The sequence below is a fragment of the Symphalangus syndactylus genome, chromosome 7, assembly GCF_028878055.3.
Source record: "Symphalangus syndactylus isolate Jambi chromosome 7, NHGRI_mSymSyn1-v2.1_pri, whole genome shotgun sequence".
Taxonomy (NCBI): Eukaryota; Metazoa; Chordata; class Mammalia; order Primates; family Hylobatidae; genus Symphalangus; species Symphalangus syndactylus.
The window spans coordinates 130,990,466-131,006,180 of record NC_072429.2 but is presented as its reverse complement, the minus strand read 5'-3'; the positions used below and the strand labels follow the sequence as shown (position 1 = coordinate 131,006,180).

At 44.2% G+C, this 15,715-nt stretch overlaps 1 protein-coding gene and 1 long non-coding RNA gene across 2 annotated transcripts in view; one reads left to right on the top strand and one right to left on the bottom strand.

The window, feature by feature from the left end:
- Positions 1-15,715, top strand: part of OC90 (otoconin 90) — a 30,766-nt gene that overhangs the window by 4,848 nt on the left and 10,203 nt on the right. Inside the window, exons 2-9 of the mRNA XM_055287281.2 lie at positions 4,336-4,401; positions 5,700-5,756; positions 8,480-8,654; positions 9,023-9,135; positions 11,047-11,175; positions 11,339-11,380; positions 12,668-12,718; positions 15,302-15,355. Coding sequence (XP_055143256.1) covers positions 4,336-4,401; positions 5,700-5,756; positions 8,480-8,654; positions 9,023-9,135; positions 11,047-11,175; positions 11,339-11,380; positions 12,668-12,718; positions 15,302-15,355 — 687 coding nt within the window. The remainder of the gene's footprint in view (positions 1-4,335; positions 4,402-5,699; positions 5,757-8,479; positions 8,655-9,022; positions 9,136-11,046; positions 11,176-11,338; positions 11,381-12,667; positions 12,719-15,301; positions 15,356-15,715) is intronic.
- Positions 7,860-15,339, bottom strand: LOC129486832 (uncharacterized). The gene is made up of 3 exons (XR_008659111.2): positions 15,057-15,339; positions 8,502-8,647; positions 7,860-8,090 (listed from the first exon to the last, which is right to left on the bottom strand). It is a non-coding gene; the product is annotated as an uncharacterized lncRNA (long non-coding RNA).

Sequence of the window (15,715 nt, the reverse complement as noted above, 5' to 3'; positions counted from 1 at the left end):
CCAACTGCTTCCAGACCTTTCGGCTTTTGCTCATGTTGACCCCTTTACCTAGAAAGACTCTGTAATGATCCAGTGAGGTATGGCTTATTACTTCCATTCTATCCAACAGAAAAATGAGGCTTTGAGAGTTAAGTGACTTGTTAGGGTGACACAATGGTAGAGATAAGGTTTTAAGTCAGGCCTGTTGGACAAAAAACCCTTATAATGCAGTCATATTTTATGTGAATTTGAATCATGTAGAGGTGAGATGGTGCAACAGAAAATGCTAACGACACATTAATTTATACAAATAGTTCAAAATAATGGACATTGGCACACATCTTAGCAGTCCAAAGATGGCAGCTGAAGAAGGTATCATCTGTGATACATTACAACCATGTCACGGGGCCATGGCAACATGTAATTGTTCATTAAGTGGTTTGGCTTGAGGTCATGCTAAGAAATGCAACCTTAAACCAATAACTTGGGAATGGAAGGTGTAAAGAAGGATATATAGCTAAAAAATCTATGGAAAGGGCTGTCCTTCCTCAGGTATGTCAGGCTATTAATTGAGAGCATTTTACAAAATACTATCAATGTTCTGAGAGAAGAAAAAGCTGCTTTAAAGCAGGCACAGTTTTACATCTTCAGAGAATGAAAGGGTGGGAGATATCATGGCTGTAAGATCAACACTCCTTCCTGCTCCCTAATATCCTTCTAAACAATAACCATTATGCATGCATACACCCTGACCTGGAGCCCTTTACTCTGCACTTATTCACTGTGAAAACATAAAGATGCAAGTTTTGAATTGCGTGAGATCCTCAGGCAGGTAGCTGGTTGGACTGGATCTTTTTCCAGCCATGATCACTAGGCTGGGCTGCTTCCCCAAGAGCCTTGATTACTCATTAAGAAGCTGGAGATCTTAGAGAATCACAGAAGGTTTTGAGTACTGGAGCGGTAGGAGACAAACTTAGGTCTGCAAAACTTGATAACATTGACACGAAAAAGTTTTGTAAAGGTAGAAGGAAATAACATCAGAAGGCATGCTACAGGGGCTTAAAGGTTAAGCCAGTTATTTGTTACTATTATCATTAACAACTTCTTACGTTCACTGTTCTCTTTCCCCTCTTCATTAACACATGGGTTGCATTGTTGGACGTTACCTTCATCGTCAACCTCATCATTTCACCATGGAATTATCTTGGGGGGCAAACTCATCATGGAATTTTCTCTGGGGACACAGACACATTTAGCATGTGGAAGAGCAGGCTCCCAACCCACACACCCTGTGGGTGCCTCAGCCTCAGGCCCCCTTGCAGGCAGGCCCTTTGGTGAGATGGGCCATGGGGGTTTGCAGCTGCCCTCCTGTAGACCGTGCCCCAGCCATCCCTTGTGATGAAGTTGGCCAAACACTGATCCTTATTCCCTTTCCTGCTGTGCTCTGTGGCAGGTGCCACCTCTCTAAACCTCTGATATTTTACCTGTAAAACGGGGGGGAGTGGGGACAAAAGAGTCACCTTGAGACTTTCCAGATCAAAGGACGAGGACCCCAGTCATTCTGTCCATTCCCTTGATGACAGTTATTGATGCTGATAGAAAGACAGCTAAGGTGCAGAGTGTGACTAAGGGTGTAGCGGGTTTTGGTAGAAGTTGCATAGGGTCATTAGAGGACAAGGGTTTTTCAGTCAGGAAAGGTAGGAAAGAGGCAAAAGCAAGGACTTAATACTGTGAAAATGTGCGGTGTATTTGGGGGACCACAGTGGGTTAGTGCAGCTGGGACCATGACTGCCTTAGTCTCTATACTCCAACCATCCCGAATTGCTCTCAGTTCCTTCTGTGTATCCTGGGTCCTGGGCCTTTACAATGGTTTTCCATTTATGAATAAAAGCTTGCTTTAAAAGACAAATACATTTACCCTTTTTAAAGTGAGGTGGCTTATTTAAAACAATTTTTCCCACTGACATATTTGAAAGTTTTTCTTTTCAATTCTGTCAAATTTAGCTTAGTCTGTCCATGCTGTTATAACAAAATCCCACAGACTGGGTAATTTATAAAGAACAGAATTTCACTTCTAACAGTTTTGGAGGCAGGAAAGTCTCAGATCGAGGCACCAGATGATTCAGTGTCTGGTGAGGGCCTTCTCGTTTTATCTTCACATGGCAGAAGGGATGAGTGCTATGTCCTCACATGAAAGAAGTGCACAAGGGCAAATGGACCTAGCTATTTCCCTCCAGTCTTTTTAGAAGGATACTGATCTCATGTATGAATGCAAAGCCTCAAGATCTAATCACCTCCCAAAGGTCCTGATTTCTAATAACATCACCTTGAGGTTTAAGTACTAAGATATAAATTTTGGAGGAACACACACATTCAAACCATAGCAGGGTACATTGATGATAGTGGATAATGCATAGATGACCATTTTATAATCCTAATTTTTAAATGTTTACTGTTTTACAATTTTTATAACTTATTTTTGTTCATTCTAGTCAGCACTTTACCATAGTTTCCCATTTACAAATGAAAGTTTCCTTTAAAAGTAAAAATACTTACCTTTTTAGAAGCAATGTGGCTTATTTTTTTTTAAATCTCCCACTGACAGATTTAAAATGGTCTTTTCAATTATGTCAAATTTAGCTTTATATATTTTGGATCATGTTATTATGTGCATACAAACTTAGGGTCACTGGAACTCCCAGGTGAAACAAACTTTTTATAATTGGACAGTAAATAAAATTACCCTGTAATAAAACAAAAAAAAAGTGAGTTGACTTAAAATGTTGCATTAAGAAATGTTATTATGTGCATACAAATTTAAAGTCACTGTAACTCCCAGATGAAACAAACTTTTTTATAATTGAAAAGTAAATCAAATTTTCCTTTAATAAAAAAGAAGTGAGCTGACTTAAAAATACGCATTAAGAAGTAATAGTAGAGGCAATATGCTAGTGACTGAAGTTTGAGGAACCTTGTGGGATGGTATATTGGTAGTGCCAGTCCTGGTACTGATGGCAAGGACAAGCACCCACTGTTGTTATTCCTCTCACCAGTGGTGGTTTTGTCTCCGCTAGGAAGGACTTGGCGAGCCTCAGTGACTCTCTCAGTTATGTGTTGTGGAAAATCCAAGGGAATGAGTTTTATCAGAAGAAAGTGTGTATGGAAGGGTTTCCTGCTGGTATCTGTGGCTAGAGGCCAGGGATCTTGCTAAATATACAGCATAGAACAATCTTGCTAAATATCAATGCACAGGACAATCCCTAGCAACAGAAAATTTCACAACCCAAAATATCAACAATGTGAAGCTGAGAAACCTGCTCTAAGCCAAGCAAGGCCAACTCAGACACCACCTGGGGGCATCTTCCTGAACAGATGTAGTCTAACATGCTTCTGTGAGGGATGGCCCTTTGTGACTTTCAGATTGATAGGGCTTCTACACAGTGTCAGACGGACAGTGCTGACTCCATAACTCTCCACTTGACGAAGAAAGACAAAACTCTTTTGACGATTTCCAACTACTTACAAGCTTTATATTGCTGGAGAAAGAAAAATATGAGCAGGAAGAAGTCTATAAGCTCTCCGAGCTTTTAGGGAGCAAATCTGTGTTGAACCTGGGATTCCAACTCCCATATATTTGTCCCATTGGCCCAGGCTGCATCTTCACATCCCCAGCATGATGAAGTCTTGGCTGAAGGTGGTGGGTGTATTTGGGTACTGGTAGTACTAGGACACTATTGTTATTATACTGTTAAGCAACAATTCTCAAGGTGAGGTTTCAAGACCATCAGCTTCAAAACTAGTTGGGGAGCTTGCAAAAATTTCTTCTTTCTGAGTCCCAGTCCAGACTAGCTGAATCAAACTTGAGTGAGAGCATAGGAATCGGAATGTTTATGGAGTCTGCATCCCAGGTGATTCTGATGCTGATAGTCTGGGGAAAAACCTTATCCTCTATTATTATATAAACTCCTTGGGGGTTGGGCTCTTTTTCATGTATTTGCCTCTTTCCACCAATGCTTTAAGTCAAGAAAGTCCGAAACAAAACTGCAATCTAAATAAAACAGGATGCTTCATACACAAAGACAGCTTCAAGATAAGTCTCCAAACCTCTCCATCCCCAACCAGAATGCCACTGTTAAGGCTTACCAATATAAGACATCAGGGCTACCCCAGCCATCCCCTTATTTCCTTCAGGAACTACCTCCCAAATCTGGTGCATAGCAGGCTCTAGGAAATATGCATGGAATTGAATTTATGTGAATTTCCATTGTTTGTCTGGCTGTCGCCTTCTGGACTTAGTCCAGCAAGTGAATGGTATCAGTGTTTGTGCTTACCCTACTTTCTCTTCCTTATTTATAGGGGGCCATCCTCTGGACACCCCACATTTTCCACAGGAGCTGCCTCCAGGACTCCCAAACAATATCAGTAAGGATTCTTAGAACTTTTCTTAGGAGCAGAGTAGAAAGTTGTCTAGGATATTGGCAGAGAAAATGACCCCTTCTGAATACACCCTAGAGCCACACACTGCTGTGGCATTTGTAAGTAAAGGGATTGAAGTGGGACTCAAAAGCATATCCCCAACAATCTCCCCTGGTGTCTGGCCCAACCTTTGTCTCTCAACTGAGACAAAGTCTAAAAATTTCTGTCAAAGACAAAGGTCAGCTGAAAAGGGAAACCAGGAGAAGGCAGGAAATGGGCTGACGTGAAGGTTATATATTAATTGTATCTTACTTCAGATTGAGCTCTGAGCTTCCAAGAAGGCAAGACCAAGAGTGATAAATGATATATTGCTTGCTCTGGTTGTAAAAAAGGAGGATCCATATTTGTTTCCCGGGAAAGCGAAAATTTTCTCAGCCATAGTTTATAAACACTTCTCAGGTGAGTCCCTGAAGGTGGGCATGGCTGAAGACCATAATGCATAGTGAATTCACTGGTGATGTCAGCCCTGAATCAAGCATTCATTTCCAACCTTTCAGAGGAGTGAGTTGGGTCACCAAATTATTCATGCGTGCGTCCATACATGCAAACTAAGCAGTCCCATTCAGATGCAAATGACAAGTGGCCTCTCTCCAAATGGCATAACTTCTAGAGGAAGTGCAATGCCCACCAGGCGGCCTTCTTTAATTAGACATTAAGACTCACAGGCCACACTTGGCATTCAGAAGAATCAAAGCTAAGGAACACAGCATGCCAGCAGACCACACGGCAGCCACTCCTCTTCAACAAGAGTAGCCCTCACGGCAATCTACACAGCATTCCTGGGGATCCCAGATAACAAACAGCTCAGGTACAAGAGAATGGGACTTATGTGGAGCAGATGTATGACCAGCCCTGGCTTAGAAGCTTCATTCTCCATAGGAATCAGTATCTCTAGTAATGACCTCATGGGTATAATTTCTAGGACACCCAGTAGGATGACCGTTTATAAGAGTCATCACACTGAATGAGACCCAAGATGATGATTTCCTACCAGGTATTTATAGTTCACCCATAATTCCTGCCAGTTCAGATATACCTTACCACCCAGGGGTCATTTGTACCATTGTGCAATGCTGCCCAGTAATGGAATTCACATTTCATCTCTATCAGGTTTCCATGGTAACCTGTGTTAGTAGAAAGCTAGCTTAGCCCAAGGTCAATTTTGTCTTTGGAGAATGGGTGGACAGGGAGGTGAAAAAAAGAGAAAAACCAAGACTCTCATTTATTTTCTTTCTTACACTTAGATATCACATTCTTCAGTGGGATGTTTAAAAATGTGGAAAGCGTGGCTGAAATTTTTGGTAAGTTAAGTCTAAAATTGCTTTTATCCACCAGAGGTCAGGGCATGTGTGGAAAAATCTAAGGAAATTGCAAGGGCCTTGGTCTCAACCCTCAGAGCTCCCATGGCCTCCACAGCTACCACCAAACAAGGAGACCCAAGTTCCAATGAAAGTAGTGGTGTCTTTTATTGCAGGGTGAGCCACTGAGCTACCATGTGCCTTCCTATTCCTTGCTTCATTAGTCCTGACTCACAACCCTCCAGGAAGGGAATGGTATCCCCATTTTATAGAAAAGGAAACTCAACCTAAGGGAGTTATGTGACTTGCCCAAGACCACCCAGCTAGAAGGGAGGAGCTCTTCTTGGAGTCTAGAGCTTAGTCCTGTACACAAAAGTAGTTTTATTTTTCTTCCCTGACTAGTAAATATAAAGTTTAAGAATGTCAAAGTGTGTCAAGAATCCCATTTATCAACTGAAAATCTATTATGTGACTATCAGGACACTATGATGGTTCCTATCATCAGCTACTAAAAGTACCAAAAAAATAAGACTATAATATGATTGATATGAACAAAGACACTCAGAATTACTTTTGGGTTGGGCCATGCTGGGCATAAGGCTGCACTTAAACTGTTTGTATAACTAAGTGCAGGTGCCTTGTAAGTTTCTGAATGAAAATGCATATTTACATAAATACACACATGCATAAAGCTTAGTGTTGCTTTTTCAATCAGCATAGAATTCTGTCTTTATTTTTTTCATTAGGCCTTGTGGGTACAAAACATGGGAAAGGAAGTTTGAATGAGGTGAATAGTATGAGGTGGAACTGGTCCTCACAAACTACTCCTGATCCCATTAAGCTCTGTCTTGTGACCCTGTGCATGTTAAATCAGTAGTGAGGGGTAACCCATGCAGCACTCAACGATCCTCTAGTCAGAAAGGTAGAGAATGGGGAGGAGAATGTGAGATTTAGAGTCGGAAACAGTTGATATATGGTTTTCTTGCCGATTTTGTTTGCTGTATACTTTAGGGCAAATCATTATCCCTGGATGATGCCTTGGGCATGTCTTTGGCCTTCAGTTTATTTACTGTGAAATGTAAAGCAACTTTATTTACTATGAATTGGCAATGACAGAAAACATCTGCCTTGCAGGGTTAACAGGAGGCCCATGGGACAACAGACAAAGCAAATGCTTTCCAATGCATTACGCACTCCGCCAGGCTGAACTATTGTGCTAGTGAAAGCACCTAGTGCAGTTTCTGACACCTAATGGGTGCTCAAAAGTTGTGAATGTCTGTACCACATTTCTTCCCGTACTGGCTTATAGTTTTATAGTGTTATCACCATATCATTTGGGATCCATTCAGCGAACTAATAGTGACTCAAATAATAAAGACATTTGTACCACATTTTCTTTATCCAATCCACTGTTGATGAGAACCTAGGTTGATTCCATGTCTTTGCTATTGTGAATGGTGCTGCAATGAACATACAGATACATGTGTCTTTTTGACAGAATGAATTATTTTCCTTTGGGTATATACGCAGTAGCGGAATTCCTGGGTCAAATAGTAGTTCTATTTTAGGTTATTTGAGAAATCTCCAAATTGCTTTTCACAGTAGCTGAACTAGTTTGCATTCCCACCAACCAGTGTATAAGCAATCCCTTTTCTTTGCAGCCTCACTGTCTGTTGTTTCTTGATTTTTTAATAATCACCATTTTGACTGGTGTGAGATGGTGTCTCATTACGGTTTGGATTTGCATTTAGCATGGAGGGAGTTTGAGGCCATTATCCTAAGTGATTTAATGCAAGAACAGAAATACAAATACCACATATTTTCACTTATACATGGGAGCTACGCATTAAATACACGTGAACGTAAAGACGGGAACAATGGATGCTGGGGACCACTAGTCAGGGAGGGAGGGAGGCCGTCATAGGCTGAAAAAAACCCTGGTTGGGTACTGTGCTTGCTGCGTGGGTGAGGGGATCACTGGGAGCCTGAGCCTCGGTATCAATTTACCCACATGTGACAAACCTTCCTGTGTACCCTTTAATCTGTAATAAAAGTTGATTTTTTTAAAAAAAATAACAACAAGAATAAAGACATTTCATTATCTCAAGTGGTGTGAAGGCACCAGGATGCATGTAGTAGCTCAACACAGGTGTCAAAGAGCCAGCAGGCTCCGTCTATCTTGCTCCACTGCTATCCTGAGCATATTGGTTTTTCAACTTCAGACTTGGGGCCTCCTGATAATAATGTGGTTGCTGCAGCTCCAGCTAGCACATCCTCATCCACATTCAAGGTAGAAAAAAGGTGTAGATCAAAGGGATCGTCTCACATGCCTTTTTTCTTTGTTAGAAAAGAAATATTCCTCAGAAGACACTTAAAGACTTTCCCTTAAGGTTTTTTGGCCAAATCTGGGTCACATGCACAGCCATAGACCAATCAGTTGGTAACATTGGATTACCATGACCAGCTGAGAATGATTATGAAATACCCTCAGGAACTTAGGGAGAAGGCTCACCTTCCTTAAGAACTTTCTAGGTTTGTTAGTAAGGAAGAAGTTTTAAGTGGTTGTTAGGCAGAAAACCAGCAGGGATGACAGTCTTATTACACAGTAGGTGTTTACTAGGTTGATAAGGCACCATCAGCCTGAGGTATAGGAAGTCCAGGGGACAGGGACTCCCTCCTAGTCCTAGTTCCCAGTGTTCATCAGGCCCTGCCCCCCACCCCCACAGATTGCCTGGGCCCCCACTTCACCTGGCTGCAGGCTGTCTTCACCAATTTCCCTGTGCTGATCCAGTTTGTCAATGGTATGAAGTGTGTGGCTGGTCTCTGCCCCCGAGACTTTGAAGACTATGGTTGCGCCTGCAGGTTTGAGATGGAAGGGTTGCCTGTGGATGAATCTGACAGGTAAGCGAGTTCCACAGGTGAGCAAGACCAAAAAAGGTGAGCTCATGGGAGGCCTGGTTGATACCTTGGCAAGAGCACAAATACGGAAAAGCTCCTGGACTTGGGATTCAGGACAGGGTTTAATTCCACTACCTACTAGTTGGGTGACTCATCTTTACATGGCAATGTCATCTGTGATCAGCTCTCACTCTAAAAAGTTATTAAGATCCTATGTTATGTCTGTTATGCAAAACTTCATTTTAGTGCACTGAATATTTAAAACAGACCACTGCCAGGATCCATCCAGAGACACAGAAAGATCATGAGCTGCCTACTCTCCCTCACTCTAACCCACACCCTCACCCTGCCTCCTCCCGGCCTTCCTGCAGCTGCTGCTTCCAGCACCGCAGGTGCTATGAGGAGGCCGCTGAGATGGACTGTCTCCAAGACCCTGCCAAGCTTAGCACAGAGGTCGATTGTGTCGGCAAGAAGATCATATGTGGTAAGCATCTCCAGGTGTCCCAGGGGCCTAGGCCCAGAAATGACAGTCCAGGGACCCCAAGCCTGGACCAGGCTGAGAGCATTGTGATCCTCTCACATCATCGTCACCATTGGCAGCATCATTGGCAGCACTTAGAACCCCCACGAGGGCTGGATCAATGGCATCTGTATCTTTCACAGAGTAGATGCACAATAAATGTTTTTGAGTTGAAATAGCTGATCAGCAAGTTATCTGATTTACAATTTCATACTTGTACAACCCTGAGACCTTGGGAAGGGCAAATTGTTTGCTACTTACACATTGTGTAACATTGCAGAATTATTTAACTCCTCTGACCCTCAAAAAGGGGAGGAGAAACCTACTTCAGAGATTAGTTGTGAAAATCAAATTACACAATGCTTGTGAAATGGTTAGCACAGGGACGGACATATGTTAAGAACTCAGAGATGGACGTGGAGGTGGAAGTAGTGATATGTGAATAAGGCTTGCGGTGGTGGTTGCCAGTAAGAATCAGAAACATAGGTTCAAATCTTAGCTCCCACCTTATTTGCTATGTGACTCCAGGAATTTTATTTCATGTCTCTAGGCAACCCTGGCAGAGGTAGAATACGCAAAGGCATGGAGGGAAGACAGAACACAGCATGTAGGGGGTCCTATATTAGAGCCATACTTTATGTGTGTTTATTATGTGCTGTAGGCTTATACACAGAAACTCTGATCTTCCTTACAACCCTATTTAGAAAGGGGCCATTGTTTGCAGCTTAAATAACTTGCCCAAAGCCACACAGCTGCAAAGGGGCAAAGCCAGGGTTTGAACCCTGATCTGACTAACACTCAAGTCTGTATAACATGGACTGGCTGGAGTATGGAGCATCAAGGAGGAATTGAGGGGAGGAGGTGGGTGTGAACCACTAGGTGGGAGGCACAGTGAACCCAGAAAACATGATTCATTCATCCACCCAACATATATGTATTGTGTACCTACACCAAGGCAAGACAGTCTTCTGTGTTGGGCATAGCCTGACCTTCTGGAATGTCCTCACCATTGTCAGACACTGAAGCTATCCAAAACAAATTGTATAGTATGTTAGAGAGGGACAAGAGCTGTGGAGGAAAATGAATCGGGAAAGGCCTGTGGAGGGAAAGGGGGGGTTTTCTTTAAATGGGAAGGTCAAGAAAAGCCTCCCTGAGATGATGAGAGTTGAGGATGACTTAAAGAATGGGCAGGAAGCTGTCCTTGCAGATATATGGGAGAGGAGCAAAGCAGACAGAGGAACAGCTCATGGACTGGCCCTGAGGCTTGAGATGCCTGTTGTGGTTGAGAAATAAGGGAGCAGTGAGACACAAATGGGTTGATGAGGAGGGAGTGGAAGAGGATGTGGCCTGAGAAGGAATAGGGGCCGTGGGTGGGGGGAGCAATCATGTGACGTTTCCTAGGTGACAGTGAGACTTGTAGGTTGAGGTGGGAAGACGCTGGAAAGTTCCGAACATAATAAAGGCATGGTTGGACCTGAGTTTCTGAAGGATTGTTCTGACTCCTGGATGAGAGTAGATTGAGCAGAAGGGTAGAAGCAGGCGGCATAGTTAGGAGGCCACTACCATGACCAGGCACGAGACAACAGGGCCTCGGCCCAGTGTGGTAGAGTGGAGGTGCGGAGATGTGGTCAGACTCCATGTTGACAGTGGAGCCAATAGTGCTTCCCTGGGTGCAAGTGTGAGAGAAGAGGAGTGGGTATGGACCTCGTTTGGGTCTACACCCCAAAGAGATAAGAGCTGACATGAGTGAGATGGAGATTGCAAGGGGAGTGGGTTTTTGGCAGGGGAGATGGGGAACTCAGTCTTGGAGCTTGCATTACCTCTTGGGATTCCAGCTGAGATCTTTCCAACTGGCTATGTTCTTGCTGTGTGCAGAGTCCAAGGACAACTGTGAGCACCTGCTGTGTACCTGTGATAAGGCTGCCATAGAGTGCTTGGCTCGGTCCAACCTCAACTCTTCCCTGAACTATCTGGACACCTCCTTCTGCCTGGCTCAGACTCCAGGTAGGTAGAACCTGGCTGCATCAGCCGTGGGGCTGAGGATCTGGACAGCAGCTGGTTTGGGATCAATCATTGCTGCATGTCTCTAGATGCCAAGTCCAGCATCTTTAAAACTTCCCTCAAACCCACTGCTCTCAACAGACTTTCCAATGTATTTTCTTTTCAGAGACAACCATCAAGGAAGAGTTGACAACACTTCTGCCCAGAGGTAAGGCCTTCCAGGGATGCTGGCTCTTGAACCACAAGGGCCCAGATTTTGATGGGAGCCAGTGAATATACCTCCTCCACCAGGCCTGCCTCACTGGAGCTGGAGTGACTATGACACTGGAAGTGGTCCTGCCTTCCCTGGCTAGGAGATGTGTTACTTCTGATAAACCCAATTCAAATGCCCAACATCAAATGGCCCTAGTGCAAACTCAGCCTCATGCTGTGTGGACGGGTGTGAATTTAATCCAGTGTGGATGTAGACCCCAAGTTCATTCTCTACCCTTTCTCACTCTAGTCAGAGCCCTGGTATGTCATGTGACTGGGACAGGACGTAGTGCTCAGGTGGAGTCAGGTCCCTCCTAGCTAAGTAAGCTCCTGGCTGCCACAGCCTCCCAGGAGCAGACCCGCTACCTCCTCCTCTCCCTTCCTCCCCTTTCTCCACGCACTCTCCAGAGCCTGCAGCAAAAGGGGCAGCCTGCGTCCAACAGAGGCTTTTTGATGGGGAGACTGCTTTTCACATGTCTCTTTTCAGAACAGGGTAGGCTCTTAATAACTGTTCACTGAACTAAGCAAGTGATGATTCCTAATCTAAAATATAGATCCTGCCAAAAATGGGAACACTCCTTGTTCACCAGTTTCCATGATCTCTCGGTCCCAACACCTTTAGGCATCTGGGGATGAGAAGTCCAAGGTACACCTTGGCACAGCATCCCTCTCCTGGAGTTGGAGTCTCTCTCCCAGAACTAGTCATGCAGTGTTTGGTGTTTGTAAAGAGAAAGCAGGTGTGTGTGTGCATGCATGAGTGTGTATGGATGTGTGCATGGGCATGTATGGGGTATGCATGTGTGTATGTGAGTGTGAGTGTGAGTGCATGTGTATGGCTGTGTATGGGTGTGTGCATATGTGCATGTCATATCTCTAAGTATCTTCTGAGTCCAGCACTCTTTATCCTCAACCCCCCTGACTCCCTTTGGAACAGAGGTCTCCTCAAGTTGGGATATCTTTGGGGTTTTCAGTTCTTTTGTTGCCTTCAGCCAGGATCTGAACCTGAACCCAGCCATGGCTGTGCTCCCTCCTGAGCTGGGATCTTGCAGGGCACCCCGTGCTCTGGGAGGAGTAACAGGGGAAGGAACTCCTAAGACAGGATGAACAGCTCTTCTTAGCAACCCCTTTCTCAGCCCCTTTCCTCCCTTGGGCCAGCAACCAGCCTGTTCTCCTTTGAGACCCTGTGCTTGGTTTTGACACTGTGTTGCATGAGTCACTGCTATTGGGAACTCTCTTTTTCCAGTGGTTCCTGTGGAGCCCACAGACACCAGCCTGACAGCCCTTTCAGGAGAAGGTGAGCCAAAAGGGGCTAGTGTGGAACCCAAAGACACACAATGAAAGTGGGGAGGTGCTATACACTTTTAAACAACCAGATCTCACAAGAACTCACTATCATGAGAACAGCACCAAAGGGATGGTGTTAAACTATTCATGAGAAATCCACCCCCATGATCCAATCACCTCCCACCAGGCCCCACCTCCAACATTGAGGATTACATTTCAACATGAGATTTGGGTGGGGACACATATCCAAACTATCTCAGTTAATATTTTAGGCTTTGTGAGTCACAGGGTCTCTATCACAGTTGCTCAGCTCTGCTACTGTAGCACAAAGCAGGCACAGACAACCCCTAAATTAGTGCAAGTGGCTGTGTTCCAATAAAACTTTATTTACAAAACTGGCTGAGAGCTGGTCTATCATTCACTAATCCCTGAAAGGGGATGATTACACCTATCCTTTAGCGTGGCATAAGAACTAAATGAGAGTGAGCATGGGGAGATTCTAGATCAGTATCTTCTCCCAGGTGTGGCTATAAAAAACAGCACACACTATCAAATCATAGGCTGGATACTGGGCAGCTTGCTTAAAATACATAATCTAATTTAATGCTTATACACCTCTATGGAACAATTGCTACAGCCTCCATTTTAAGACAGGTGATTGAGATTCAGAGATGAATTGTCTAAGACACAGAGCTGAGTGGCAAAGCTGCGATTAGAGACTTTTTCCTTCTAAACTCTCTTAGGCTGCCTTCCCACAGGGACCTGTTCCAAACCTCAGGGAAATAATGGCCCTTCACCCCTGAAGATGGCATTTGCTGGTATTTGTGCCTAAACACAGGCCTAGCTGTAGTCTGGCCCCTTTCTTACTGAATTGAGACCTTGCTGAACACTACTGTGCAGACATATGCCCTGATCAGATTACCCTAAGCTTCCTCTCTTCCATCCTTAGCCCCCAAATCGGTTTCCTCTGTTTGGCTTTGGCAACTAGCTGAACCGATCGTTAAAGTTGGGTGATTTCTTTTCACAGTGGCTGCAGAGACTAAGGCTGACAGACTGACCACCGTCTCAAAGACAAGTAAGCAGAGGGGAATTTTGAAAAGGACAGCCTGGAATCCAGTGGAGAAATATTTCAAATATTTCTGTGACCACTTCTTAATGGAACCTGAAATAAATATTATTATACCCATTTTACAGAATATGTAGGAAACTGAGGCTCAGGAAGAATAAAAGTTGCGACTCACTCAGCAAGTAACTTTTTGGGCTGTTCTCCAAGCCCAGACTTTAGGCCGTAAGACTGTTTCCTTTCTTTTATACAATAGTGGCTCATAGAGAACACTGTCTTTCCTAAAAATATCTAGGCCAAAATTTCATCAGCAGAGTTAACCTAACCATTTACTCTGCTTGTGTAAATAACTATGGATCCTTTATTAATAAGCATAAATCAATGATAATTATTTGCCAGTTACTTAGAATGAATAAGTAAGTCAATGGGTTCTCTGGTTAACGAGCGGTGATCTTGTTGAGGGCCTCCGATGTGCCAGCATATCATTCCCAAGCCCCTTACAAACATCCTCTGAATTAGTCTTCCCTGGTCCTTGGAGGCCTATCCTCATTTTACAGACAAGAAGCTCTGAGAAGTACAGTCATTTGCCCAGGGTAGTTCAGCTTGGTAGTCCTTTCGTTCTGAGTCTATAGGTTTTGCTTTTGAATAGAACAGTCTGCCCCAGTTTAGAATGGTCCAGAATCTCCCTCTTTCATGGAGCATTTGTGTCCGTATCAGTCAACTTCAAAGCCTGGTTTTCATAGAACACTAGCATAGTCTTGATTTTCGAACACATTAAACCTAAGGTAGTTTCTGTCTTTCCAAAGAACTCTTTAGCCACCATCTCTAACATTTTTTCATGTGGCACAGCCAGAAGTGAAATAGTCTTCCTAGTGGTTAAGCATACCAACTTCAACCAGGCTGCCTGGGTTTGCAGCCGCCTCCTAGCTCTGTGACCTTGGAAAAGGGACCTAACTTTTCTGTGTGTCTCCTTTCTCATCTCTGAATGAGGGTGAGCATAGAACCAACTCAAGGGGTTGTGGTAAGTTAATACAAGAAGCCCTCGCTGCCATACCTAGCATGTAGTAGGAACTTAATAACTGTCAAATAACAATAACAACAAATTCGGTTTACAGAGAAACTGAGGCTCAGTGGTTTTCCTGGAGTCACATAGCAAACAACTTCAACCACGCAATTCTGCTGTCTCTGTACTGCAATGCTCCTCTGTTCCAAAGTGTACTTTTCTTTTAATTTTTCTCCAAATTCTAAAGAAGCTTTCATTCCCAAAGTATTTGCACAAACTCACTTGCTTCCAGCCTGACAAGGTGCAGCTGCATTTGCCAGCAAGCCTGTATCTTGGGGGTTCTCTTTGGCTCAGCAGCAGTCCTGGTCTCACCAGCTCTCCTAGGAAATCTCATGGTGGGAAGTGGGCGAGGGGCAGAGTGAAGAGCACACGGCTGCCTGTGTGCAGTGGGTGGGAAGAGCCTCTGGAAACCCAGGTGGGACAGGCTGGGGTGGATGCTCATGCTGTCTCTCTTCTTTGGGGAACAGAAGCAGGCCAAGATCAGGAAGGAGTGGGAGCTGCTAGGGCTACGTCCCCTCCAGGTAAGCATACTGGGCTCCACCTGCCTATGTTCATGACACATTTATGTCCTTTGTCCTTGACACATTTATGACATCAACTGGATTCCAAATGAAATGCACTGTGACCTTGTCAGCATGGGAGGTGACGGGGCAAGAATCGGAGGCATTTATTCCCCAAATGGGGCAGCTGGCCCAGGCAGGGTGATTAACACCAAACACCCTGATCTAAAGAGAGTGAGGGGATCTCAAATTAGCTTAGCACCAATAATCCAGAAAGTTCTTCCTCAGGCTATTCAGACTCAGCAGAGAGCAGACACTGGGCTCTGGGACCTCCTTTGGCTTGTAGAATGTTCTAGCTGGAGAGTCTTAATCCCGGATTAG